Source organism: Pan troglodytes, chromosome 2 (genome assembly GCF_028858775.2).
Source record: "Pan troglodytes isolate AG18354 chromosome 2, NHGRI_mPanTro3-v2.0_pri, whole genome shotgun sequence".
NCBI lineage: Eukaryota > Metazoa > Chordata > Mammalia > Primates > Hominidae > Pan > Pan troglodytes.
Genome location: NC_086015.1, coordinates 122,805,488 through 122,833,111, shown reverse-complemented (window position 1 = coordinate 122,833,111; position 27,624 = coordinate 122,805,488). Strand labels below are relative to the sequence as shown.

At 38.8% G+C, this 27,624-nt stretch overlaps 2 protein-coding genes across 7 annotated transcripts in view; one reads left to right on the top strand and one right to left on the bottom strand.

The window, feature by feature from the left end:
* The window catches only part of CD80 (CD80 molecule), a 57,194-nt gene extending 54,977 nt beyond the window's left edge, over positions 1-2,217 (top strand). For all 6 annotated transcript variants that reach the window (XR_010155296.1, XR_010155295.1, XM_016941715.3 and 3 more), the window contains one exon: positions 53-2,217. The gene's annotated coding sequence lies outside the window, so the exon portion shown is untranslated. The remainder of the gene's footprint in view (positions 1-52) is intronic.
* Positions 1,513-27,298, bottom strand: TIMMDC1 (translocase of inner mitochondrial membrane domain containing 1). Its single transcript, NM_001243911.1, has 7 exons — positions 26,892-27,298; positions 24,970-25,135; positions 22,207-22,295; positions 21,806-21,873; positions 12,115-12,193; positions 8,517-8,627; positions 1,513-2,188 (listed from the first exon to the last, which is right to left on the bottom strand). The coding sequence occupies exons 1-7, from the start codon at positions 27,083-27,085 to the stop codon at positions 2,038-2,040; spliced, it is 858 nt and encodes a 285-aa protein (NP_001230840.1). The 5' UTR covers positions 27,086-27,298; the 3' UTR covers positions 1,513-2,037.
* Between the last annotated feature and the right edge of the window lie 326 nt (positions 27,299-27,624).

Here is a 27,624-nt window from a genome sequence, read left to right as displayed (position 1 = left end):
TTCCTCCTTTGCCAATATAGGGTTTGATGTAATCATTTCTTTGTTTTCTCAGGTCCCACCTCCATTTGCAATTGACCTCTTCTGGGAACTTCCTCAGATGGACAAGATTACCCCACCTTGCCCTTTACGTATCTGCTCTTAGGTGCTTCTTCACTTCAGTTGCTTTGCAGGAAGTGTCTAGAGGAATATGGTGGGCACAGAAGTAGCTCTGGTGACCTTGATCAAGGGGTTTTGAAATGCAGAATTCTTGAGTTCTGGATGGGACTTTAGAGAATACCAGTGTTATTAATGACAAAGGCACTGAGGCCCAGGGAGGTGACCCGAATTATAAAGGCCAGCGCCAGAACCCAGATTTCCTAACTCTGGTGCTCTTTCCCTTTATCAGTTTGACTGTGGCCTGTTAACTGGTATATACATATATATGTCAGGCAAAGTGCTGCTGGAAGTAGAATTTGTCCAATAACAGGTCAACTTCAGAGACTATCTGATTTCCTAATGTCAGAGTAGAAGATTTTATGCTGCTGTTTACAAAAGCCCAATGTAATGCATAGGAAGTATGGCATGAACATCTTTAGGAGACTAATGGAAATATTATTGGTGTTTACCCAGTATTCCATTTTTTTCATTGTGTTCTCTATTGTTGCTCTCTCACTCCCCCATGAGGTACAGCAGAAAGGAGAACTATCCAAAACTAATTTCCTCTGACATGTAAGACGAATGATTTAGGTACGTCAAAGCAGTAGTCAAGGAGGAAAGGGATAGTCCAAAGACTTAACTGGTTCATATTGGACTGATAATCTCTTTAAATGGCTTTACGCTAGTTTGACCTCATTTGTAAAATATTTATGAGAAAGTTCTCATTTAAAATGAGATCGTTGTTTACAGTGTATGTACTAAGCAGTAAGCTATCTTCAAATGTCTAACTTTCCATAGGGCCTCCTTAGATCCCTAAGATGGCTTTTCCTCCTTGGTATTTCTGGGTCTTTCTGACATCAGCAGAGAACTGGAAAGACATAGGCAACTGCTGTTCATGTTACTCATGACTCCTTTCTCTAAAACTGCCTTCCACAATTCACTAGACCAGAAGTGGACGCAACTTAAGCTGGGATCATCACATAATCATCTGAAAATCTGGAGTTGAACAGCAAAAGAAGACAACATTTCTCAAATGCACATCTCATGGCAGCTAAGCCACATGGCTGGGATTTAAAGCCTTTAGAGCCAGCCCATGGCTTTAGCTACCTCACTATGCTGCTTCACAAACCTTGCTCCTGTGTAAAACTATATTCTCAGTGTAGGGCAGAGAGGTCTAACACCAACATAAGGTACTAGCAGTGTTTCCCGTATTGACAGGAATACTTAACTCAATAACTCTTTTCTTTTCCATTTAGTAACAGTTGTGATGACTATGTTTCTATTCTAAGTAATTCCTGTATTCTATAGCAGATACTTTGTCAGCAATACTAAGGGAAGAAACAAAGTTGAATCGTTTCTTTAATAATGCTGATCTACTTTTTGTTGAATTTGTATTTTATTTCAAGTGTCAAAGAAATCATCTTTGTTTATTTAGATGAAACCAAACACTACACATTTACACTCACACTGCTTCCAGGACCCAAGGGTTTCACAGACCATTTGCCTACCTGGTTCTTTCCTCTCCTCTTTCCAGTGATTTCTAGAATACCCTTTCAAAGGACCACATGAATATACGAACTGTAAAATTCAACTTTAATCTTTTGCAAAATGTTTTATTTACTGCTTAAAGTCTAGGTGGGTGGATATATTCATGTATGCATAGATTGATAGATTAATACAAACATAAGTATGTATTTAAATTTAAGGATAAGTAAAGTGAGAGTACAACAGCCCCATTCTTAGTTAAAAAGAAAAGAAAAAGACAAGAGCAAGCCACTGCCACTACAGGTACCAGCACTTAAATTTGTCAGCAGGCTGACCAAAGAGTGGCCTGTCTGTTGGCATTCAACGGACATGGCAGCTCCCTTCAACTCTCCAGTGAGTTTCAAGTTCAGAGCACTTTCAGTCCTTGTCTTGTTTATCTATTACTGAAGGGTTTCTAGGAAGGTTTAGCAGTGCTTCAATTTTCTTAGCATCATTCTCAGGTTCATTTTCCTGTAAACTACTTTCAATTTTCTCAGGGAGGTGCTCAGTAACTTGTAGTCTGCCTTTCCTGTAATCAAATAAAAAGGATAAATCAAATACTGCTCCATTTCTTTAGTTCTTACAGATTTAAAACAAAAAGGATAGCATTTGTCTTTTCCTCCCTGCTTTGGTATAGCAATTTAGAAGCAAATACTGCTCCCTGAACTTCAAATACAGTACTCAACTTTCTTCTCTCTCCTAACCTCACAAGCCAATTATGATTTCCACATTACCATAATGGATACCGTTGTGGTGACAGCTCTGATCCATAAGATATTCCTAGTATGCTGGGTCCTAGAGTTCTCACAGGAGTGATGTGTGGGAACTGACACACTTTGTGCTAAGGTGTGAAGGCTTGAAGTCTCGCTGTCCTCTTGCTCCCAGGACTGGGGGAATGTAAGTACCCTGCCACTCTTAAACTCTGTGACCAGACCTTTTAGGAACTGGTCAAAGGCTATAACAATGGTAATCCAAGGTAGAGAAAAGTCAGATAGAACAACACTATAGATTTATATTTAAGAAGAGTTAAAAACTAATTTCCAAATAATAGATCAGTTCTGTTTCTAAATCAAGTATTAGTGTCTTCCTTAAGTGATTATCGGGATTAAAGTTTCTTCTCAACTCTTCACAGATTTGGTCATTTGTTCTTCTATATCTCTATAGTCAGTTTTCTACATTTTCTGCTCATTGAGGCAATTTTTTTGACTCTCAATTTGTTTGATTTTCCTGTATTATTTTCAAGCGAAGAAGTAGGCACATACAAGACACTTAAACGTTTATTAACTCTCCTTAGAAATATCTCACACACACACACACACACATATAAACACCCATACGTATATATGCTATACAATTTTGACACTTTCATTCTGCCAAAGTATTCTTTCATTACTATGATTCAAGTTGTTTTTATCCATCCGTCTTAAAATTGATACTAATTGTACATATTTATGAAGTACAAAGTGATATTTTCGTACATATACAATGTGTAATGATCAAATCAGGGTAATTAGCATATGCATCACCTCAAACATTTATCATTTCATACTGCTGGGACCATTCAAATATCCTCTCTTCCAGCTACTTGAAAATATACAATAAATTATTAACTATAGTCATCCTACAGTGCCACAGAACACTAGAATTTATGCCTCCGATCTAGTTATAATTTTGTATTCATTAATCAATCCTGTAAATCTCCTCTTCTTATGCCTTTCCCTGTCCCCTCCTCAGCCTCCAGTAACCATAATTCTACTCTTTACTTCTATGAGCCCATTTTTTAGCTCCCACATGAGCAACAGAACATGCAGTATTTATCTTTCTGTGTATGACTTATTTTACATAACAATGTCCTCCAGGCTCATCCATGTTCTCACAAATGACAGGATTACATTCTTTATTATGGCTGAATAGTATTCTATGGTGGATATATACCACATTTTCTTTATCCATCCATCTGTTGATGGACACTGACGTTGATTCCATACCTTGGCTATTAATAGTGCTACAATAAGCATGGGGGCGCAGATAACTCTTTGATATGCTGGTTTCTTTTCCTTTGGATAAATACCTAGTAGGGAAGATTGCTGGATCTTACAGTAGTTCTATTTTTAGTTTTCTGAGGAACTTCCATACTGTTTCTATAAAGGCTGTAATAATTTGCATTCCTACCAAAAGTATATGAGTTCCCTTTTCTTTCTACATCCTTGCCAAAATTTATTTTTTGTCTTTCTGATAATAGACATTCTAATTGGGATAAATATCACTCCAATTTCCCAAACTGTCCCCAAACCACATTTCATTGTGGTTTTGATTTGCATTTCCCTGATTAGTTATGTTGAATACTTTTTCATATACTTGTTAGCACTTGTAGGTATTTTTTGAGAAATACAAGTTTCCCCCAAGCTCCCCCGCCCACTTTTTTTTTTTTAAAGAGACAGGGACTCACTTTGTTGCCCAGGCTGGAGTGCAGTAGCACAATCATGGCTCACTGCTGCCTTGAATTACTGGGCTCAAGGGATCCTTCAGCCTCAGTCTCCCAAGTAACTGGGGCTATAGGCATGCACTACTGTGCCTGACTAATTTTCTTTTGTCTCATTCTGTCACTCAGGCTGGAGTGCAGTGGCACCATCTTGGTTCATTGCAACCTCCACCTCCCAGGCTCAAACAATCCTCCTGCCTCAGTCTCCCACGCAGCTGGGATTACAGGTGTGCACCACGACAATTTTTGTATTTTTAGTAGAAATGGGGTTTCACCATGTCGGTCAGGCTGGTCTCGAACTCCTGACCTCAAGTGATCCGCCTGCCTCGGCCTCCCAAAGTCCTGGAATTACAAGTGTGAGCCACCGTGCCTGGCCTCCAATGCCCTTTATTTCTTTTTCTTGCCTAACTGCTCTGGCTAGGATTTCTAATACTATGTTGAACAAGACTGGTAAGAGTGGGCATTCCTATTTCATTCCAGTTCTTTGAGGGAAAAGCTTTTCACTTTTCCCTGTTCAGTATGATATTAGCTGTGAGTTTGACATATATGGCCTTTACTGTACTGAGAAATAGTCCTTCTACCCCTAACTTTTTGGGAGGTGTTACCATGAAGGGGTGTTGAATTTTACCAAATGCTTTTTCTCATTTATTGAGATGATCATATGGTTTTTTTCCTTCCTTCTGTTTATATGATGTAACACATTTATTGATTTGTGTATGCTGCACCATCCTTGAATCCCTAGGATAAATCCCACTTGTTCATGATGTATAATCTTTTTGATGTACTCTTGGATTTGGTTTGCTGGTATTTTGTTAGGGATTGTTTTGTAGAATACATTGGCCTGTAGGTTTTGTTGTTGTTGTTGTTGTTTAATGAGCCTTTGTCTGTTTGTTGTTGTATAAGGGTAATGCTAGCCTTGTAGAATGAGTTTGGAAGAACTCTCTCATCTTCAATATTTTGGAACAGTTTGAGAATTGGTCTTAATTCTTCTTTAACTGTTTGGCAGAATTTAGCAATGAAGCCATGTGGTCCTGGACATTTCTTTGTTGGGAGACTTTTTATTACCAGTTCAATCTTGTTACTTGTTATTGGTCTGTTCAAGTTTTCTATTACTTCTTGGCTCAATCTCGATAGATTATAGGGGCTCAGGAATGTATCCATTTCCTGTAGCTTTTCCAATTTCTTGGCATACAGTTGTTTCATAATAATCTCTAATGATATGACTATGTCCGTGGTATCAGTTGTAATGTCTCCTTTTTTGTTTTTTACCTTAATTGGGTCTTTTTTCTTAGTCTAACTTGTGGTTTCTTGATTTTGTTTTCAAGAAACCAACTTTTCATTTAGTTCTTCTTTTGTGTTTTTTTGTTTGTTTTTAAGTCTCTATTTCACTTAGCTCTGCTCTGATCTTTTTATTTATTTCCTTCTACTGATTTTGGGTTTAGTTTGTTCTTGCTTTTCGAGTTCCCTGAGGTGCAGTGTTAGGTTGTTTATTTGAAACATTTCTACTTTTTGATGGAGGCATTTATTGCTATAAACTTCCCTGTTAGTGATGCTTTTGCTGTATCCCATAGGTTTTGGTATGTTGTGTTTCTGTTTTCATTTGTTTCAAGAAATTTTTAAATTTCCTTCTTAATTTTTTCATTGACCTATTGGTTGTTCCAGAGCATATTATTTAATTTCTGTGTATTTGCACAGTTTCCAAAGTCCTTACTGTTACTGATTTCTAGCTTTATTCTGCTGTGGTCTGAAAAAATATTTGATGTTATTTTGATCTTTAAAAATTTGTTGAGACTTGTTTTGTAGCCTAACATATGGTTTATCCTGAAGAACACTTCAAGATAAGAAAAATGTGTATTTTGCAGCTGTTGGATGTGATGTTCTGTAAATGTCTGCTAGATCCATTTGATCTATAGTACAGTTTAAGTCTGATATTTCTTTGTTGATTTTCTGTCTAGATGATCTGTCCAGTGCTGGGAGTGTGGTGTTGAAGTCCCCAGCTATTATTACATTAGGGTTTATCTCTCCCTTTAGCTCTAATATTATTTGTTTAGATATATATATATATGGATGCTCTGGTGTTGGGTGCATATATATTTATAGTTGTTATTTCCTCTTGCTGAATTGATCTCTTTACCATTATATAATGACCTTGTCTCTTTTTATAGTTTTTTATTTAAAGCCTATTTTATCTAGCATTAAGTATAGCTATTCCTGCTCATTTATGGTTTCCATTTGCATGAACATCCTTTTCTATCCCTTTACTTTCAGCCTATCTGTATCTTTACAGGTGAAGTGAGTTTCTTGTAGTCAGTATATACAGTTGAGTCTTTAAACTTTTTTTTATTCATTCAGCCAGTCTATATCTTTAATTGGGGAATTTAAAGTGTTTATATTCAACATTGTTATTGATAGGTGTGGATTTACTCCTGTCATTTTGTTAACTGTTTCCTGGTTGTTTTGTATAATCTTTGTTCCCCTTTCTTCCCCTCTTATTTATTTTCATGGTTGGTAGATTTTTGTAATTATAAGGTTTGATTCCTTTCTCGATCTTATTGGTGTATCTGCTCTACCAGTGAGTTTTATTCTTTCACGTTTCCATAATGGTAGTTACCGTGCTTTTGCATTCAGATGTAGGAGTTCTTTAAGCATTTCTTATAAGGCAGTCTAGTGGTGATAAATTCCCTCAGTGTTTGCCTATCTTGAGAAGACTATTTCTCCTTCATTTTGGAAAAATAGCTTTGCTAGGTATAATACTCTTGGCAGGAGTTTTTTGGGTTTTGTTTGTCTGTTTGTTTGTTTTTTCCTTTTAGTACTCGGAATGTATCATCCCATTCTCTCCTGACTTGTAAGGTTTCTGCTGGCAAATCTGCTGTTAACCTGATGGGGGGGAGGTATATGGTGGCAGTGGACCCTGGATGAGCCAGTCTTCAGGGGGTGCACGTGGCAGCTCAGCCACTAGAATTGGCAGGGTTGCCAGTGGTGGAAGACTCCATGTGAATGACCTTAGAATGGCCTTAGGCAGCCATTCTTAAGCTTTTCCATCTCAAAATCACTGATCTCTAAATCACTGACAAACTTCTGCAGTTTTTAATGTTTCATTTACTTTTTTAATTTTTTTTTTTTTTTTTTTTTTTTTGAGATGAAGTATTGCTCTGTGGCCCAGGCTGGAGTGCAGTGGCGCAATCTCAGCTCACTGCAACCTCAATGCTTTTCTTCTCATATAGCACTTAAGTCCTTGGATGATGGACCTACAGCTCTTAAGAATTTCCGTGTGTGTGTCTGTGTGTGTGTGGTTAGCAGAAATGGAGGTTTCAAATGAAAACACTGGAAAAAAATGATTTCTCATCTATCCAATTATAATACCAAAACAGCAATAGCAGCAGCAGCCAATGCTATCTTAGGTACCCAGGAAGGTGAACTAGTGAAAATCATTTGTACTCAGGAGCACTAGATGGCAGCCTGTTATATTCATCTTACATATTGAATCTGTGCAAAGTCAGCTATCAGTCTGATTGCCCTATCCCACAAATTGCATCCCAGGAGATGATTAGATGCAACAGGTGAAAGTTTTCATGTTCCTCAGTGGCATCCAGTGCATGAACAACCATTGTCCACCTAATTCCTCTGCGTCTACAGCAAGAAATAGAATCTTTGTGGAGACTTAACATGCTGTGTCTTACTTACATATGTATGCAAAAAAAAAAAAAAAAAAGTCACTTTTTTTCTTTTTTGAGACCGAGTCTTGCTCTGTGGCCCAGGCTGGAGCACAATCACGGCTCACTGAAACCTCCGCTACCCAGGTTCAAGTGATTCTCCTGCCTCAGCCTCCTTGAGTAGCTGGGACTACAGGCACGTGCCACCATGCCCAGCTAATTTTTGTACTTTTAGTAGAAATGGGGTTTTCCATGTTGGCCAGGCTGGTCTCGAACTCCTGACCTCAGGTGATCCACCTGTCTTGGCCTCCCAAAGTGCTGGGATTACAGGCGTGAGCCACCCTGCTAGGCTAAGGATGTCACTTTTTAAGTAAGCCAGGTAAAGCTCACTCCTTGGTGAATATTCCCTTTAGGTAATTTCCTATGCAGTTAAGAACACAGGAAAAGAAAAAACATGCAAGCAAGATTTACACCACTTTTAACTTAAAAAGATATCCAAAGAAAGATCTTCATTAAATTAAAACTAAAATCAATCTCTTTCATTTTTCCATTCTCCTTAAACAGATTAAAAGACAATGTACAGTATGAATTGAAGGACTTGGTAAAAATAAACTCTTCTTTGAATTGAGTGGCAGTTTAGAGTACATAAGTTTAAAAGAGCACCACTATATAAGGCCTGGGGCAAGACAGCCAAGATTCCCTGGGCTCAACATGTTCCTTACCACTCTTCCAGTTTTAGCTCATGGAGTGCCTTTCGATCCTTCTGTTTTCTTTCCTGAACAGTCTCACCAGAGTACTTCTGAAATGCCATCAGCAGGCCTCCTACAGGAGTGCTGAGAAGAAAGGAGAGGGAAAGCTTAGGAAAAAAGAGTCATTAGACCTTGCAACATGTGAGATTCTCTGCTAAGGTGTGAGCAACACCAGAGCCACTTGTTCACTATTAGGTACAGGAACATTTGAGAATTAAAGTGTCCTTGTCAAATAAAGAAAAACATTGAGGTAATCTCTTCCTTGGTCTGAACAACAGACAAAAACAATCACTACAACCTCCTAAAGTTAACTGATATATAATAAAACAACAGATCTAGAAACTGGCTGTTTTTATGAGGAATGAGAAATAAATCAAAACAAAGAGGAAAAAAATATATATTTATGACAAGTTCTAGTAAGTAGCCCCACACCAAAGATTTCTCAAAAATGAAATTTCTAGTTCAGAATGGCACCAGCTCCTCTAGGAGACAGGAAATGTGGAGGGCATTTTTGGTTGAGGGAGGGATGCTACTGGCTTTTGGGGATGGGACCACCAAAATATCCTGAAGTTCAAGAGTCTGGCGTAACTGTCTCACCCACAATGCCAATAGCAACCCATTGAGAAACTGATTTAGATAATAATTATTATAGTGATGAAGAGAGTTTAGTTCTTGTGTTCTCAGACTAGAAGTATTTGACCTTCATATACCTTAAATTTCCTCCAGCTACAATTTAAGTAACCTCATACTAATAACTATTTTTGCTAAGTGGAAGCAACTAAACGTTCACTGACAGATGGTTAAAGAAAATGTAACATACACATACAATGGAGTATTATGCAGCCTTAAAAAAGAGGGCAATCCGTTCAACAGGTTACAACATAGATAAACTTCAAGGACATTATTATGCTAAGTAAAATAAGCTAGTCACAAAAGTACAAATAGTGTATGATTCCACTCATATGAAGTATCTAAAGTAGTCAAAATCTTAGAAACAGAAAGTAGAAATATATTTGCTGAGGGCTGGAGGGTATGGGGAGGAGAAATTAGTTTTTAATGCATATAGTTTCATTTCTCAAGATAAAAAAGTTCTACAGATCTCATGCACAATGTGAATATACTCAGCATTTTTGAACTATACACTTAAAATATGATTAAGATGGTGAATGTTATGCTATGTGTTTATTACCGCAATAAAAAATATTTTTGTTGCTAACTCCTACAACTTTTCCCTTCAAACCAAACTGGTATATTAACACTACAACAAAAGCAATGGCAGCAGTAGATTATGACATGCTGATTTTATTTAATTCAAATTTTTAAAAAAAATCATTAAATCTATAGCATTACCTTCTCCTTCAAAGGAGGTAGACAAAGGGGTGAACAGGTGGAGGACGAAGGTAGCACTCTTCTAGTCAGACAAATACCAACTAATAAAAACAGAAGAACTGACAGAACTAGCTTATCAACATTTACAACCACCTTTCTAGTAACCAACCGATTACAGCATGGGTCGTCAATGGATCATTAAAAACACATGATGAAAAGATAGCTGGAGAGCAGAATATTCAGTTTCACCCTCCAGATTACTAATTAATCGCATTGGGAAAAAGATATCTTTGCAATGGAGACACTGAACAGATAACACCTTAACCAAGTGTGGCAGGCAGAATTCTAAAGTGGTCCCCCCAAATATCCTGCCTAATCCCTCAACTGTGAATATATTATGCCCATGATTATATTATCTTACATGGCAAAATTGATTTCAGAAATGTAATTAAGGTTACTAATTAGTTGAATCTGAGATAATGAAAAAGGAGATGGGTATCTGAGTGAACACTCAAAAGCAGAGTTTTCTCTGGCTGGTGGCAGAGTAGAAGTTGAAGATTCGAAGTATGAGAAGGGGTTAATGTGCTGTAGCTGGTTTAAACACAAAGGGGCCCTAGGAGAAGAAATGTGGGTGGCCTCCAGGAACAGAGAATAGTCTGGCTGACAGCCCGCAAGGAAAACAGGGACCTCAGACCTCAAGGCACAAGGAAGTAAATTCTTTTTTAGTTTTTCCTCTTTTTTTTTTTTTTTGAGATGGAGTCTCACTCTGTTGCCCAGGCTGGAGTGCAATGGTGCGATCTTGGCTCACTGCAACCTCTGCCTCTGCCTAGGTGAAGGGTATATGGGGTTCAAGCAATCCTCCTGCCTCAGCCTCCTGAGTATCTGTGATTACAGGCGCTTGCCACCACGCCTGGCTAATTTTTGTATTTTTAGTAGAGACAGCATTTCACCATGTTGGCCAGGCTGGTCTCAAACTCCTGATCACAAGTGATCTACCCGCCTCGGCCTCCCAAACTGCTGGTTTTACAGGTGTGAGCCACTGTGCCTGGCCACAAGGAACTAAATTCTGTCAACAACCTGAATGAGCTTGGAAACAGATTCTTCCCCAGAGCCTCCAGGTAAGAGCCTAGCCTGGCCAAGACCTTGACTTTGGCCTTGTAAAATCTTGAGCAGGGAAACCCAGCCAGATTTATAATCTACAGAACTACAAGGGTGTTGTTTCACATGCAATACATGCTCAGTTTGTGGTAATTCGCTGCACAGCAGAAAACCAATATATCAAGTAATTAAAGTTAATATTACTTATAATGGGTGACAGAATATCTCCTGATGTGATACATGAGGATACAACTTCACCTATGTTGTATTCCTGACAAAAATACATTAATCTAATCATGATGGGATGATCAAACAAAATGGAGAAACATGTGGGCATTAGTATGATAATTGAGGAGTTTTTAATATAGACCCTAACTTAGATAGTTGTGTTGAAACAATGTTTACTGTGATAATTGTATTATGATTTCATGGAAGAGTATTCTTCATCCTGGGAGATACATGCTGATATATATGGGGGTGAAGTATCATGAGGTCTCAAACAGTTTAGCCAAGAAGCAAACGGAAAGAAAAAGAAATATATTCACATCTCACACATATACATAGATATGGAAAATATCACGAAGGCGTTAACAACTGGTGAATCTAGGTGAAGGGTATATGGGGTTTCAATGTACTAATTCATTCAACTTTTCTGTAGGTTTGAAATTGTTCAAAGTAAAAAATTGAGGAAGAACATTTTTTAAAAATGTATTAAGCAAAACAAACAAAATCCTACTAACAATTTTTACAGAATATGCTTGTTAACTGTTTTTTGTTCTTTTTTCCCTGCTCCCATAAATACCTGTGTTCGAACTATAGTTTCAGGTGTTAGCAATATTTAAACAGTTTTAGCTGGTAAAAAGGCATTTTGAGTAAGGGCCCTATCTTAGATAGTTGTATTGAGTCAATGTTATTTATTGTAATAACTACTAAGTAAAAGAAACTATAAATAAAAACTGTAAATAAGATAAACTATTGGGGTAGAATTAGAATGGACAGTCAAAGCTACTGCCAATGCAAGACTAGAGATCTTTTATAGATTCTAAGGATTAAATTTGTTCTTTGAAAATAAATGAGACTTTTTAATAGGCAAGGTATTAATGAAAATTGTGCCAATTTAGAACCAAACCATGTTAATGCTTACCCCAGCAAGGCTCCAATTATACCACCAGCCACCAGGCCACGCAGGCCTATGTTTATCCTAAAAAGACTTCCCGTGACAGCTATTTAAAAACAAGAAAGGCAATATTAAATCATCTTTAAAACTAGAATCCTATTTTAAAACTTTCCTTCTACAAAAAGGAAATCCCTAAGTGAGTTTTCTGAATCCAATGTTAATATACTACTACAGCCTATACTTCCTGAATCTAAAATGCCAACACAGGTAGCTTCCCATCCACTCTGCAGATTCAAAGGAAGAAACATCCCTTCTACAAAAGTAAATCTTCAATATGTTCTATGGATCCATTCATTCTGCTTCATTTTTGCCCATCTCTCCTTAAAAATCTGAAAATGTTTTTCCCCTTCTCTTTCTTTCTTCTTTCTTCAAGGAAAATAAAAAAGCAAAAAACCTTCACTAGCCCCTCCAGTTTATGCCTTCCCCTAGACTCACTCTCTCTGTACTGCTACACGGCACCACTCAGGCAGGGTGACAAGCAAGCAGCATTTGGCCTACAATGCTACCTGGTGACCAGTGCACAGAAAGACTTCTTTCCTTTCTGCTGGGACTGTGCATCAATCATGCTCATTCATTTTCCTTTCACTATGCACAATGCAACTAATGCCATCTAAGGTGGTAACACTTTTTAAATAATAACATTTGAAGCCAGGTGCAGTGGCTCACACCTGTAATCCCAACACTTTGGGAGGCCAAGGCAGGCGGATCACTTGAGGTCAGGAGTTCTAAGTCGGCCTGGACAACATGGCAAAACCCTGCCTCTACTAAAGATACAAAAATTAGCTGGGTGTTGTGGTGCACGCCTGTAATCCCAGCTACTCAGGAGACGAGGCACAAGAATTGTTTGAACCCCAGAGGCGGAGGCTGCAGTGAGCAGATATCACACCCCTGCACTCTAGCCTCAGCAGAAGAATGAGACTCTGTCTCAAAAAACAAAATAAATAACAGTTGAGGTTTATATTTTTAAGTACTATATATTCATTTTTAAAATTTTCAAAATTAACAAGAATCAAAATCACCTTTAATCCCATTACCCAGAGTCAGTAATAAGTTAGTCTTTTTTTCTGATCCTCCAAACAAAATAAAACAAAAAACAAAAACAACAACTAGGGCCGGGCACGGTGGCTCACACCTGTAATCCCAGCACTTTGGGAGGCCGAGACGGGTGGATCACGAAAGTCAGGAATTCAAGACCAGCCTGGCCAAGATGCTGAAACCCTGTCTCTACTAAAAATACAAAAATTAGCCGGGCATGGCGGCACACACCTGTAATCCCAGCTACTCAGGAGGCTGAGGCAGGAGAATCACTTGAATCCAGGCGGCAGAGGTTGCAGTGAGCCAAGACCGCGCCACTGCACTCTTGCCTGGACAAAAGAGCAAGACTCTGTCTAAAAAAACAAAATAAAACAAAAACACAAAAACTGGGGCCATGGTGTACATACTAAATTTTTTATTTTCACAGAACATATTATTAAATTCTGTATCACTGAGTTTTCTCCCACCTAGTTCCATTGCATGGAGGTACCACAAATTTTTGTCTAACACTTAGATTTTCTATTTATAGATATTTTAAATAAAGGTATGATGATAATCCCTCCACAAATAATCTTTTTATACATTTGATTGTTTCCTTAGGACAAACTCACAGAAATGAAATTTCTGGGCCAAAAGGTATAAGTATAAACATTTTTAAGGCTTTTGACTTAAATTACTAAACTGCTATTCAAAAAGGATGCATAAACTTATTTTCCAAATAAAAGTATGCAAGTAATCTAGTCTTCTGCATTCTCTTAGTTTATTTTTTCCAATTTGATAGGCCAGAAGTGGTATGTAATTTTTAAGTTGCATTTCTCTGATTAGTAGAAAAAAGTTGTTTTTCCCTAGGTTTACAAGTTATTTGTGGTACGTCTGTGAATTACAAATTCATGTCCTTTGTCCAGTCTTCAACTGAGCTATCCTTTCTTTTTGATATATTAGGGCTTTTATCCATTACCTGCACATACTATTATTTTGGCATTGTTTACATTTAATGTCTTCCATAGTATTTATGACATAGATAGGTTTAAAAATTTTATGTGGCCAAAACTGTGTTTCCTGTTTCCTAGTTTCTTAGTTCTTATGCTTAAAAATACATACAGTTGATAAACATGAGTTTGAACTGTGCAGATTTACTTACACACGAATTTTTTTTTCTTTTTTTTTTTTAAGATGGAGTCTCACTCTGCTGCCCAGGCTGCAGTGCAATGGCATGATCTGGGCTCACTGCAACCTCTGCCTCCCGGGTTCAAGCTATTCTCCCCCACCTCAGTCTCCCAAGTAGCTGGGACTACAGGTGCACGCCACCACACCTATTTTTTTTATTTTTTAGTAGAGACAGGGTTTCACCATGTTGGCCAGGCTGGTCTCGAACTCCTGATCTCAAGTGATCCGCCTGCCTCAGCTTCCCAAAGTGCTGGGATTACAGGCATGAGCCACCATGCCAGGCCACATGAATTTTTTTCAATAAATATATTGAAAAATGTTTTGGAAATGTGCAATAATTTGAAAAAACTCGCAGATAAACTGTCTAGCCTAGAAATATCAAAAAAAATTAAGAAAAATGTATGTCTTTAAGTGCATAAAATATATGTAGACACCAATCTATTTATGTGTGAAGCAACTGTTTATGTTATTGGTAAGGCCTCTGGAGAACAGCAGGCCATTAGTAGTTAAGTTTTGGGGGAGTCAAAAGTTATATGTGGATTTTTCAACTGCACAGGGCAGATGTCAGCATTGCTATTGTGTTCAAAGCTGTTTTCAGTGTTGTTCAAAGGTCAACTTGTATATGTACACATTTATATATCTTCCTACTCAGAAATCAGAGACACATTTACTTCTATATTTTCCCCAATCTTTTATGGATTTTTTTACATAAGCAACATAATAAATGTTAACTAATTTTGTTATACTGAATATAGTTATAATTTCTTTCCAAATAGTTAATAACTGTTCCAGCCCAAGAATGGTCTATTCTTAAACCACGAATGTGAAGTATCACCTTTACTTATTTGTGGGTGCTTGGTTTTGTTCCTGACCTTTCAATTCCATTCCACAGATCTACCAATACCTCTTTATTGTCCTCTTTATTGTAACTTTATACAGATTTTAATTTTACAGTTGCAAGAACCCCTCATTATTTTTTGCTGAAATGTCTTTGCTATGCTCTTATAATCAGCATTTTAGATATGATTTAGACATTGTATCAAGTTTTTTTTAAAAAGCCTGTAATTTTTATTTGAATTGCTTTCAATTTATAAATGAAGTAGAAAAATACGGGGTTAACTATCAACTGTTTCCCCATTTTTATTATTTATGATTTGTAATTTTCTTCAGAGAAGTTGTACATTTATTAAATTTATTCCTTATTATATTACATTCTTAGTACTATTATTAAGAAAATTTTTTACTTTTCAAGTAACCGCTGAAATATAAAAAGGCTATTTATATATTTACACTTTACTGATAGCAATAATTTTTCAAGTCATCTTTTAAAATATTACCTACAAATACAGAAAATTTTGCTTCCTCCTATCTAAAAGCACTGCCTTTTTCCCCTTCTGTGTTAATATATTTTTAACAGTTTTATTGAGGTATAATTTACATAACACAAAATTCACCTAAATGTACAATTCAATAATTTTTAGTAAAAAAATTTAGTGGCCCGGCACAGTGGTTCATGCCTGAAATCCCAGCACTTTGGGAGGCCGAGGCGGGCGGATCACGAGGTCAGGAGATTGAGACCATCCTGGCTAACATGGTGAAACCCTGTCTCTGCTAAAAATACAAAAATTAGCCGGGTACGGTGGCATATGCCTGTAGTCCCAGCTACTCAGGAGGCTGAGGCAGGAGAATCCCTTGAACTCGGAAGGTGGAGGTTGCAGTGAGCCGAGATCGCGCCACTGCACTCCAGCCTGAGCGACAGAGCAAGATTCCGTCTCAAAAAAAAAAAAAAAAAAATTTAGTTGCATTGCTATATAATCATCACCAAAATCCAATTTTTAAATGATTCCATCATTACAAAAAGATCCCCCATGCCCATTTGTGGTTACTCCTGGTTCCCAATCTCACCTCAATCCACTAATGTACTTTCTAACTCTACAGATCTGCTTATTCTGGACATTTCATATGAATAGAATTATACAATATGAAATCTTTTGTGTCTAGCTTTTTTCACTTAATGTTTTTGAGTTTTATTCATGTCGCAGCATGTATCAGTTTTTTATTGATGAAAATATTCAAGTGAATGGACATATCATATTTTATTTACCCATTCACTAGTTGATGAATTTATGGGTTCAGTTTGAGGCTGTCGAGAATAACACCACTATAAAAATTTATATATAAGTCTTTGCGTGGACATGTTTTCATTTATCTTGGGCAGATTCGAAGACATGGAATTGCTGAGTTGCACAGTAAATTATACTTAACTTTTTTTTTTGAGATGGAGTCTCACTCTGTAGCCCAGGCTGGAGTGCAGTGGCGCGATCTCAGCTCACTGCAAGCTCTGCCTCCCAGGTTCACACCATTTTCCTGCCTCAGCCTCCCAAGTAGCTGGGATTACAGATGTGCACCACCATGCCCAGCTAATTTTCGTATTTTTAGTAGAGGCGAGGTTTCACCATGTTGGCCAGGCTGGTCTCAAACTCCCAACCTCAAGAGATCTGCCTGCCTCGGCCTCCCAAATCACTGGGATTACAGGCATAAGCCACCACACCTGGCCTTCCAATGGTTTTCTTAATTCATTTGGATTTTCTACTTGCAAGATGTTGTGGTTACCCTCCAGAGACAATAAACTCCCCCACCCAAAATTTGAATCAGATATTGAAATGCCAAAGTACCAAGAGGTACTAAGAGGATACCAAAAGGTTTATTACACATATAATAAGGCTTTCCAGGGACAGCAAGGCAAGATCCCAAGCATGTCCCAAAATGACTTGAGAACCTGAAGGGTGACTGACTGGCTTGTGGTTTTAGAAGGTGGGGCTAGAGCAAGAGCTCCCTCATGTAGGCCTCAGCTTGCATGGTTGAAACTTCCTGCTGGTGTCAACCAAGGTAGCACTTGGGCTTTCTTATCAGCTTGTCAAGATGTGGGGCAAAAAGGAAAGGGAGACTTCCAGTTTCTGGTATGGCATGTGAGAAGTTTAGAGTTTATCACTTATTCCTAACAACAAGTAAAAAGCTAAACAAATGGAAAAACTGACAACTCTTCTTAGATCCACCAAAGAAGTGAGATCATGGGTAAACTGCTGCCCTCAAAATAGGAGAGACAGACAGATAAATACAGAGAATCACACCTTATTAGAGCAGAAACCCACGAGCAGAAGCCTCCATGGAAACCAGTACCAGAGTAAGAAACCTTGACTATAAATGATAAATTGCTGGAAGTTCAGTGTAGAAAAGTCTAAGACCTAAAAACTGTAGGGGGGCCAATCATAGAGGGTCCTCACACTCCAGGAGCTCTACCAAGTTCTCCCAGTAAAGATCTGAGAAAAATCCCCTCAGGCTTCTGGCAAGGGGGAAGAAAAGTAACCATTTTGAAATATGCCAGAACATTCCGTTATTCTCACTAAGGCCTGCCCTCAAGATAAATGGTTTTGCACAGCCCAAACTATTGGGGTTTTGTCAGAGATTAACCAGCCTGGGGAATATCCAAATGCAACTGCTCTAGCCTCCCATGTGGGAGAAAGGAAATAGCCATTCCAACCCACTGTAGTATCCTGTCCCACCAAAGGAGAGGAAAAAAACTGAAAAGCACTTGTGAAGTTAACAGTTCAGAAGCACAGGCTCACTAAAAGACTAAGAACCTAATCATAGGACTGCAAAACACTTTCCCTCTCCCACATCTTAATACCAAATTACTAAAGACCTATTTACCATAATTCCTTTTTTACCCAGGTACATCATGTCCAGCTATCAAGAAAAAAAATTACAAGGCATCCTAAAAGGCAAAAGCAGTTTGAAGAGACCAAGTAAAACTAAGAGAGTAAGCACCAAAACCAGACTCAGATATGGTGGGGATACTAGACTTATCATATGAAGAGATTAAAGCAACTATGACTAATACACTAAGGGCTCTAATGGATAAAGTAGATAGCATGCAAGAACAGATGGGCAATATAAGCAGAGAGATGGAAATTCGAAGAGGGAATCAAAAAGAAATGCTAGCGATAAAACAAATTTAAAAACCCACTGTAACAGAACTGAAGAATAGTAGACTGGACACAGCTGAGGAAAGAATCCCTGAGCTTGAAGACATATCAACAGACACTTCCCAAACCGAAAGACAAAGAGAAAAAAGATGGGAACCTCCTCCACCAAAAACAAACAAACAAACAAACAAACACAGAATAAAATATCCAAGAACTGTGAAACAATTACAAAAGGTATAAGTGTACTAGAACACCAGAAGGAGAAGAGAAAGCTAAAGAAATCTTTGAAACAATCACTGAGAATTTATCCTAAATTAAGTCAGACATCAAACCACAGATCCAGAAAGTTCAGAAAACACCAAGCACAGTAAATGTTCCTCAAAATTACACCTGGGCATATCATTTTCAAACTGCAGAAAATCAAAGATAAAGAAAAAAACAGTGAAGTATGTGAACACAAGGGAAAGACAGCTAAATAGAACTAAACATAGGAAAATGGCTAGGGAGAACTCTCTAGGGAAGCTGAGGCTGACAAATGATCTAGACTTTGAAAGGTAAGGTTAAGTAGGAGCCGAACAAAATTAATTGTGGTAGTGGGAAAGTGCATTCAAGAAGAGGGACTGATTCACAAAAGGAAACAACATGCTGGGAAATCCGAGGAGATTGTAAAGTGAAAGCAAAAGAGTGGCGCATGGAAGCCAGATCAAGAATTGACATTAAAGTGACAGGAAACTATAGAAGAATTTCAAACAGAAAAGTGGCAAAATCATATTCATATTTCAAAAATGTAACTAGGTTACAGGTAGAGCACATCAAGATTAGAAACAGGGACGATAAGATAGTAGCAGTGGCAAAAAAGAAGAAGTGAAAGAATCCATATATATTTAATGAGTATAATTAATAGGACAAGAAGTGGAAAGAGAAAAAAGAGCAGAACCATATCATTCCTTGGTTTCTAGTTGTTTTTTTTTTTTTTTTTTGAGACAGGGTCTCGCTCTGTCGCCCAGGCTGGAATGAGGTGGCATGATCACACCTCACTGTAGCCTCGACCTCCTGGGCTCATGCCATCCTCCCACCTCAGCCTCCTGAGTAGCTGAGCCTACAGGCATGAATCACCATGCCCAGATAATTTTTTGCACACACAGGGTCTTGCCATGTTTGTTGCCCAGGCTGTTCTCAAACTCCTATACTCAAGCGATCTGCCCACCTTGGCCTCCCAAAGTGCTGGTTACAGGCGTGAGCCACTGTGCCTGGCCTGATTTTGACATTTAACAATTGACAGAGAATGTAACAGCAGGAGCAAGTAAGGAAGTAAAAGTGGGAAGACAAGACCCATGTAAAAATGCTTGCAAATTTAAAAATGAAACAATCTGGCTGCTCTAACGCTATTAATGCCTATTTCTAGTTTTGTATTTTAAAAAGTTTTCATTACAATGTTGTTTGAGGATCAGGAAAAACAACTAAGATACTAGGCTTAATACTTGAGTGATGAAAGAATCTGTATAGCAAATCTCCATGACATGTGTTTACCTAAGTAACAAACTTACACATCCTGTACATGTACCCCTGAAGTGAAAAGTTAAAAAAAAAAGTTCAAATTGTGTGTTTTCCCATGTGTGTACACATATACACAGAGAAGAGGGAGAGTGCATGCAGTAGCAAGAAGATAAAGCAAGTTGTCTGACTTAATTTAGGATAAATTCTCAGCATGAATTGTTAACAATGGCTAAATCTCTGTATGTGAAGGATAGAGACTGCTCTTTGTATTATTTTTATTTTGCAATCTTTTGTAAGCTTATTCCCAAAAAAACATTTAAAAACTGTTATGTTCAGGCCGGGCGTGGTAGCTTACGCCTGTAATCCCAGCACTCTGAGAGGCCGAGATGGGCGGATCACCTGAGGTCGGGAGTTCGAGACCAGCCTGACCAACATGGAGAAACCCCTTCTCTGCTAAAAATACAAAAAATTAGCTGGGCATGGTGGCGCATGCCTGTAATCCCAGCTACTAGGGAGGCTGAGGCAGGAGAATCCCTTGAACCTGGGAGGCGGAGGTTGCGGTGAGCCGAGATCGCGCCATTGTACTCCAGCCTAGGCAACAAGAGCAAAACTCCATCTCAAAAAAAAAAACAAAAACAAACTTATGTTCAGAATACATATGTGTTGTACATACAAGAATGTACACAAGTTAGTGACTGAGTGTATATAGCGGTTAACTTACCTTTCTGAAATGAATGCTCATTTTAAAATTATTTTTTAAATCTGACAAGTAAAAATTGTACACATATGGTGTATAACATGTTTTGCAGTATGTATATATTGGGGAATGGCTAAATTAAGCTAATTAACCTACACGTTACTTCACATACTATTTTTTGTGGTGAGAACACTTAAAATCTACTTTTTTTTTTTTTTTTTTTGAGACAAGAGTTTCACTCTTGTTGCCCAGGTTGGAGTGCAATGGCGTGAACTCAGCTCACTGCAACCTCTGCCTCCTGGGTTCAAGTGATTCTCCTGCCTCAGCCTCCCAAGTAGCTGGGATTACAGGCACCTGCCACCACACCCAGCTAATTTTTGTATTTTTAGTAGAGACAGGGTTTCACCATGTTAGCCAGGCTGGTCTCAAATCACCTCTGATGATCCACCTGCCTTGGCCTCCCAAAGTGCTGGTATTACAGGTGTGAGCCACCGCTTGGCCAAAATCTACTTTTTAAAAGCAATTTTGAAGTACACAATACACTGTTAGTAACCATAGTTACCATGTTTTAAATAGATCTCTTGAACTTATTCCTCCTGTCTAAATGAAATTTTGTATCCTTTGACCAACATCTTTCCAACCCCATATCCAGTCTCTGGTAATCACCATTGTACCTTCTATTTTTAATGCTCATTAAAAAGAAAATATACATATATATACTAGAGGCAGACAGCTTTAAAATAAAATCCAAGTTCTTACCATAAAAAATCTAGTCCATTCCTATAGTCCTCACCAATCTCATCTCAAGCTACTCTTCCCCTCACTCACCACGTTATTATCCTGCTTTTAAGGAAATGTTTTGCCTTAGAGCCTTCCCCCTTGATGTTCCCTCTATTTAGGACACCCTTCCTTGCAAGTCTTGCTCCTTCCTATTCTTTGGTATCAGCTCAAATGTCACTTCCTCAGAAAGGCCTTGACTACCCTGTCCATATGAGATCCCATTGTTCCACCGAATTGTTATTTTCTATCACAACAACCTGTATTATCACATACATATTAGACATTACAATTCAAAGAAAGCAAGGGCCTTGCTGTTTTGCCCATTGAGTATACCAAGGGTGAAGCACAACACTGTCCATAAATACATTTTGCATCAATGTTGATGAGATGTAATGGGAAGCCAACCAAAGAATCCAGTAGTTCTGATGTATAAGTCCTTACACATTTTCTAAACTGTATTTGAGAAGACTGAAAAATATAAACAAAAATGTCTTACCTCCTGCAATTACAAAATGGCTTAAGGCATCTTTATTTCGGTATACATTCAGACTAGTGTTCACTGTGCTGGTAAAAAGGGAGGAGAAGGAAAATATAAGATTTAAAGCATATCCCATTTACCTTCTTGAGTGTTATTTTCACTGACTTAATAGATTTAGAAAAGCCTACTATATCAATCCCTGGTCCTAGCCTAGGCCCCTTCAATATGTTCCAGACATGGTTGTAAAACCATAACTACACCAGTCTTTTACACAGAGAAAAGTTCTTGAAAAAAAAAAAAAGGCATTATTAATCACTTTCATGTGGGTATTCAGTTTTCATAACCCCACCTGCTCAAAAGACACACTCCTAAAACAATATCAAGAAAATTCACTATCTCACAATTCAGAGTGAACTTACTTGAATATAGTCACAAACACTGCAGTTCTCCAACCCCAGCGCCAGCCATAACGAATGAAGCCTCGTGTGGCAGCACGATGTGCAGATTGCTAAAGTTAATTAAAAAACTGTGAGGTTCTAAGACACCATCATATTTTCCTTATTCTAGAACTGCAGTAGAGGAATTTTAGCTATGGATTAGTCAGGTACACCCAAACAGATAGAAATACTAGAAAATCTCTAGAAATACTATTCTTTAAGTATTGAGGCTTACGTAAAAGTTCCATGTGTAGCCTATCCTATCAGGAGATGAAAAAATGGTTGAGTATCCCTTATCTGATACTTGAGACCAGATCCCTTATCTGATACTTGGATTTAGGATTTTTTCAGATTTGGGAATATGCGCTTTTAACACTTACTGGTTGAGCATCCCAAATCCAAAAAATCGAAATCTGAAATGCTCCAATGAGCAATTCCTTTGAATGACGTGTCAATGCTCAAAAAGTTTTGAATCTGAGCATTCAGGATTTCAGATTTGTGATGCTCAACCTGTAATGAATTATAAATCTACAGAATAAAATAAGAATCCATGAGTCCCTACTGATAGAAATAAATTATAAATAGATAAATAAATATGTAAATAGAGGGGGGAAGGGAAAACACTTCCTTAGAGCATAATACTAACCAATAAATGTAGAAAGAATGATAGACTTTAGAAAATGCCCATTTGGCCACCACAGTCATAATTGTTACAGGAAGAATCATCATTAAATGCTAAAACTGCCTGGGTATGGTGGCTCACGCCTGTAATCTCAGCACTTTGGGAGGCAACTAGGGAGGATCACTTGAGCCGACAAGTTTAAGACCAGCCTGGGCAACACAGCGAGATCCTGCCTTTACAAAAAAAATTTAAGAATTAGCTAGGCATGGTGGTGTGTGTTTGCAGTCCTAGCTACTCGGAAGGCTGAGGCGGGAGGAAACCTTGAGTCCAGAAGTTTGAGGTTGTGGTGAGCTATGATCGCGCCACTGCACTCCAGCCTGCACTGAGGCAGCAAGACCCTGCCTCAAAAAATTTCAAAAAAAAAAAATTAATTAATTAAAAAATAAAAATAGGCTGGGCACAGTGGCTCACACCTATAATCCCAACCCTTTGGGAGGCCAAGGAGGGTGGTGAACTGCTTGAGCTGAGGACTTTGAGACCAGCCTGGGCAACATGGCAAAACCCTGTCTCTACAAAAAATACAAAAATTAGCTGGGAATGGTGGCACATGCCTATAGTCCCAGCTACTTGGGAGGCTGAGACAGGAGAATCGAGTGAGCCTGGGAAATGGAGGTTGCAGCAAGCCAAGATTGTGCCACTGTACTCCAGCCTGGGCAACAGAGTGAGACCCTGTCTCAAAAAATAAATAAAGGAATAAATAATTTTTAGAAAAATAAAAAAATTATAAATGCTAAGAATTTAGAATAGTTTTTAGATAGTAGAAATATTATAGTTTATAATAGCATTTAAGTAGTAGAAATTTGATGAAAAGCAGGATATTTACATAGTCTCAAAGGAACTAACAAGTACTCAAAATACTTATAAATTACAAAGGAAAAACATAGTAATTTTACAGTGTATAGTTGGCAGAGGCCATCTTAAGCAAGTCACTGAAGTAAACATCACCAGTAAAGGGACAGAGATATCATGGGTTTCTAATTTAATTTCAGTTCTAGGGTATTCCTGTCAAAAAACATAGCCTGAATGCAGTCATGAGAAACCATCAAACAAACCCAAATTGACGGACATTCTACAAAATAAATCACCCATAGTCAAGGCTATGAAAGACAAAAACAGAGAAACTCTTCCAGACTAAATGAGACCAAAGCAGCATAACAGGCAAATTCAACATGTGATCCAGGGTCAGATTCTGGACCAGACAAAAAAAAATTTAATTAATTAATTTTTTAATAAGAACTCAAGCCTAACTTCTGAAAAATACTTTTTTTTATTTATTTTTAAAATAAATGATACTGTGGGATAACTAGCAAAATTTACAGGTCTTTAAATAAGATAATAGTACTATATCCGTGTTAATTTCCTGATCTTGATATTATAATTGTGGTTGTATAAGAGAATTTCCTTGTTTTTAGGAAATAACACACTGAAGTATTCATCATGTCTATAACCTACTGTCAAGTAGCTCAGAACAAATTAGTACATATTATACAGAGGGAGAATGATAAAACAAACATGGTAAAATGTTAACAATGGAGAATCCGGATGAAAGGTATATAGGAAATCTTTGTACTAGTTTTGCAACTTTCAAGCCTGCTATAATTTCAAAATAAAAAGTTAAAAATTCTCTGAGCTTTAATATTCTCACAGAAGAACTGATGTACAGATCTAATGATGTAACAAACGAGTTAGCACTCTATAAAGTTATAAATGTTAACTATTGCTTTAGTGTGAGCTCCTATACTCATGGAGGCTTTGTGAATGAGGTAAATATGTTACAGCTGAGCCTTGACGATTTAGCAGGGGATTGGAAGAAATGTATTTGAGAAAGAAAAGCCACAGTGGTGATGCCAAACATGCCTGTTCTGAAGTTAACAAAGTAGTCTCTCAAACAACATGCAGGCACTTTAACATTAGTACTTCCACTGTTATTAAGTACAGACTTTATCTCTTTACTCTGACACCTTAAAACAACCCTCCATCCCCACAACCTAATTGAATGATTAAGTGTAAAGTGAATTACTAAGTCAGTGTGCCCCAAATTTCTTTAGATCACCAGTACATACCACAGCATCAAACCGGTTATGATAAATTTCTGCCTGGCTCTGCTCAATGTATTGTTGTTTAGCATGAATAAAAGCTGGTATTCCCCCATACACCCAGCCAATGATGCCTGCTGTAGCTGCAGTCTTACAGATATCAGCAAGGTCCTTTGAAATTCTCTGCTGTTCACTACAACATCAAAAAGACAATGTTGTTTGGGATTAGTTTATGGACATTGCTCTCCAAGAGACTCTATAATCAGAATTATCCCAAATGCTACCACCACAACATTTTTCATCATAGGTAGAATTCTCAGATGAATTAAACAGTTCAGTTATATTAAAAGGAACGTAGTCTCAGACAAAACGAAGCTATGCTGTTAGAATTAGGATAGTGGCAACTCCTGAAAAGACAATGACCGGAAAAGGCACAAGGGGAGCTTTTGGGATGTTACAATAGTTGCCATTTCTTTCTTAGTGTTGGGTACAGCTATGTTCAGTTTGTGAAAATTCATCCATCAGTATACTTAGGCACATTTTTCGAAATGCATTTCCTACTCCAATAAAAAGTTTTTTAAAAGGTGCTTTTGATGACTATTACACCCCTAGAAATAGGAAGAATTTGTGAGTTGGATAGAGAGACCAATATTTCCGTTTAAATCTTAAGTTAACTTTTAGAAGTCACACCAACTCGTGAGATTTTAGGGCAATGTATGAAAGAATAAAAACGTGGATGTAAGACAAAAAATCTAAATTCTATTTTACTAAATAATTTCATGAAATACTCAGATAGGACTGTACTAATAAAAGCACTGGGCTGGGCACAGTGGCACACGCCTGTAGTCACAGCTAACTTAGGAGGCTGAGGTAGGACTTGAGCCCGAGTTCAAATCCAGCATAGCAACATAGCAAAGATCCTGGCTCTAAAAATAAACAAATAAATGTTTTTTTAAAAACGCATTGGGAAAGTTCACTATGCAGTGAGTGGCACATGCCAATCTAAAATAACAAGGAAAAGCTACTATTTAATTCGATTTGTTACTCTCAAATGCATAAGAAGCTAGAACTGCTAATGAAGCTTCCAAGATGTCATCCTGAAACTGCTCTAACAAATAGCTGTCTTAAGTATTAAGTTACTATAAAATAATTGCCCTTCTAGGCCGGGCGCAGTCCAGCCGCGGTGGCTCAGGCCTGTAATCCTAGCACTTTGGGAGGCGGAAACAGGCAGATCACGTGAGGTCAGGAGTTCCAGACCAGCCTGGCGAATGGTGAAATCCTGTCTCTACTAAAAATACAAAAATTAGCTGGGCATGGTAGTGGGCAACTGTAATCCCAGCTACTCTGGAGGCTGAGGCAGGAGAACCGCTTGAACCTGGGAGGTGAAGAGTGCAGTGAGCCAAGATCGCACCACTGCACTCCAGCCTGGGCGATAGAGCGCGACTCAGTCTCAAAAAAAAAAAAAAAGAAAGAAAAATACGAGTTTGGGCTGGCGCGGTGGCTCACGCCTGTAATCCCAGCACTTTGGGAGGCCGAGGTAGGCGGATCGCCTAAGTCCAAGAGTTCAAGACCAGCCTAGGCAACATGGTAAGAACCCTGTCTATAAAAAATACATTTAAAAAAAAATTAGCCGGGCGTGGTGGTGCGCGCCTGTAGTCCCAATTAATCGGGAGGCTGAGGTGGGAGGATCACTTGAGTCCCAGAGGCAGAGGTTGCAGTGAGCCGAGATAGCACCACAGCACTCCAGCCTGGGCGACAGAGCAAGACCCTGTCTGGAAAAAAAAGAAAGAAAAAAGATACAAGCTTGGGTTACAAATATCAGAACCTCAACTATAATCTAAAAATGAAGCACACCATCCTTGGTGTCCTAAGGCTGACCCAGGCTGCCCACGCTGCAGGACACCGCTTTCGCGGCCCCCTACCCCACTTCACACCCTAGGCACTTTTACTCTTTGCCAAACAGCTCCCGGAGGCGGTCCCATCCAGATTCCGGGTAATAGGGCTCTGGGACGTAGGGAAGCCGCTTCTGACGCTCCTCAAGGACTTCCGAATCGGCAGTCACAGCTTCGGCAGCAAAGACTCGGGGAAATAGACACAATGCTCTACAGAGAAAGCTCCGCGGTGCCGGTGGCGGCACCTCCATGGCCTTCTCTCGACCTACGGACAAACTTGAGCGCTCAGGACTTCAAGTCCTCGCGGACGTGCCGCGGGAGAGCGTAACTGTACGAGGTGAGAATCCGTGCATTTGACCCAGGCTAACCCTCTGCCAGAGGGCTCGACACCCACACCTTCTGTCCCCGGCCTCGCTTTGGAGTCCTTGGAAATACGACACAGGAAGTCCCGCCCGACCGGGGCAAAGGCCAGGGGGCGGGGCGACGGCGAAGCCGGAGCCCAAAAGACTTCCGGTCGGGGGCGGGTTGGGCCACTGCTGTGCTGAGTGCACCCCCGGAAGTGAGTTGGCTGCCAGTAGTGAAGCTCAGCGTGGTCCCGGCAGCCCTTCGCTCCGTGTTTGTGGTTCCTGGGTCATGCAAACGGTGTCTGCGGCTACTTATATTCAGCTTGAGGTGGTCATAGGTTGAAGTAATTTATCGTATTTAAAATGCCAGGAATTAGCCGGGCATGGTGGCGGGCGCCTGTAATCCTAGCTACTCGGGAGGCTGAGGTAGGAGAATCGCTTGAACC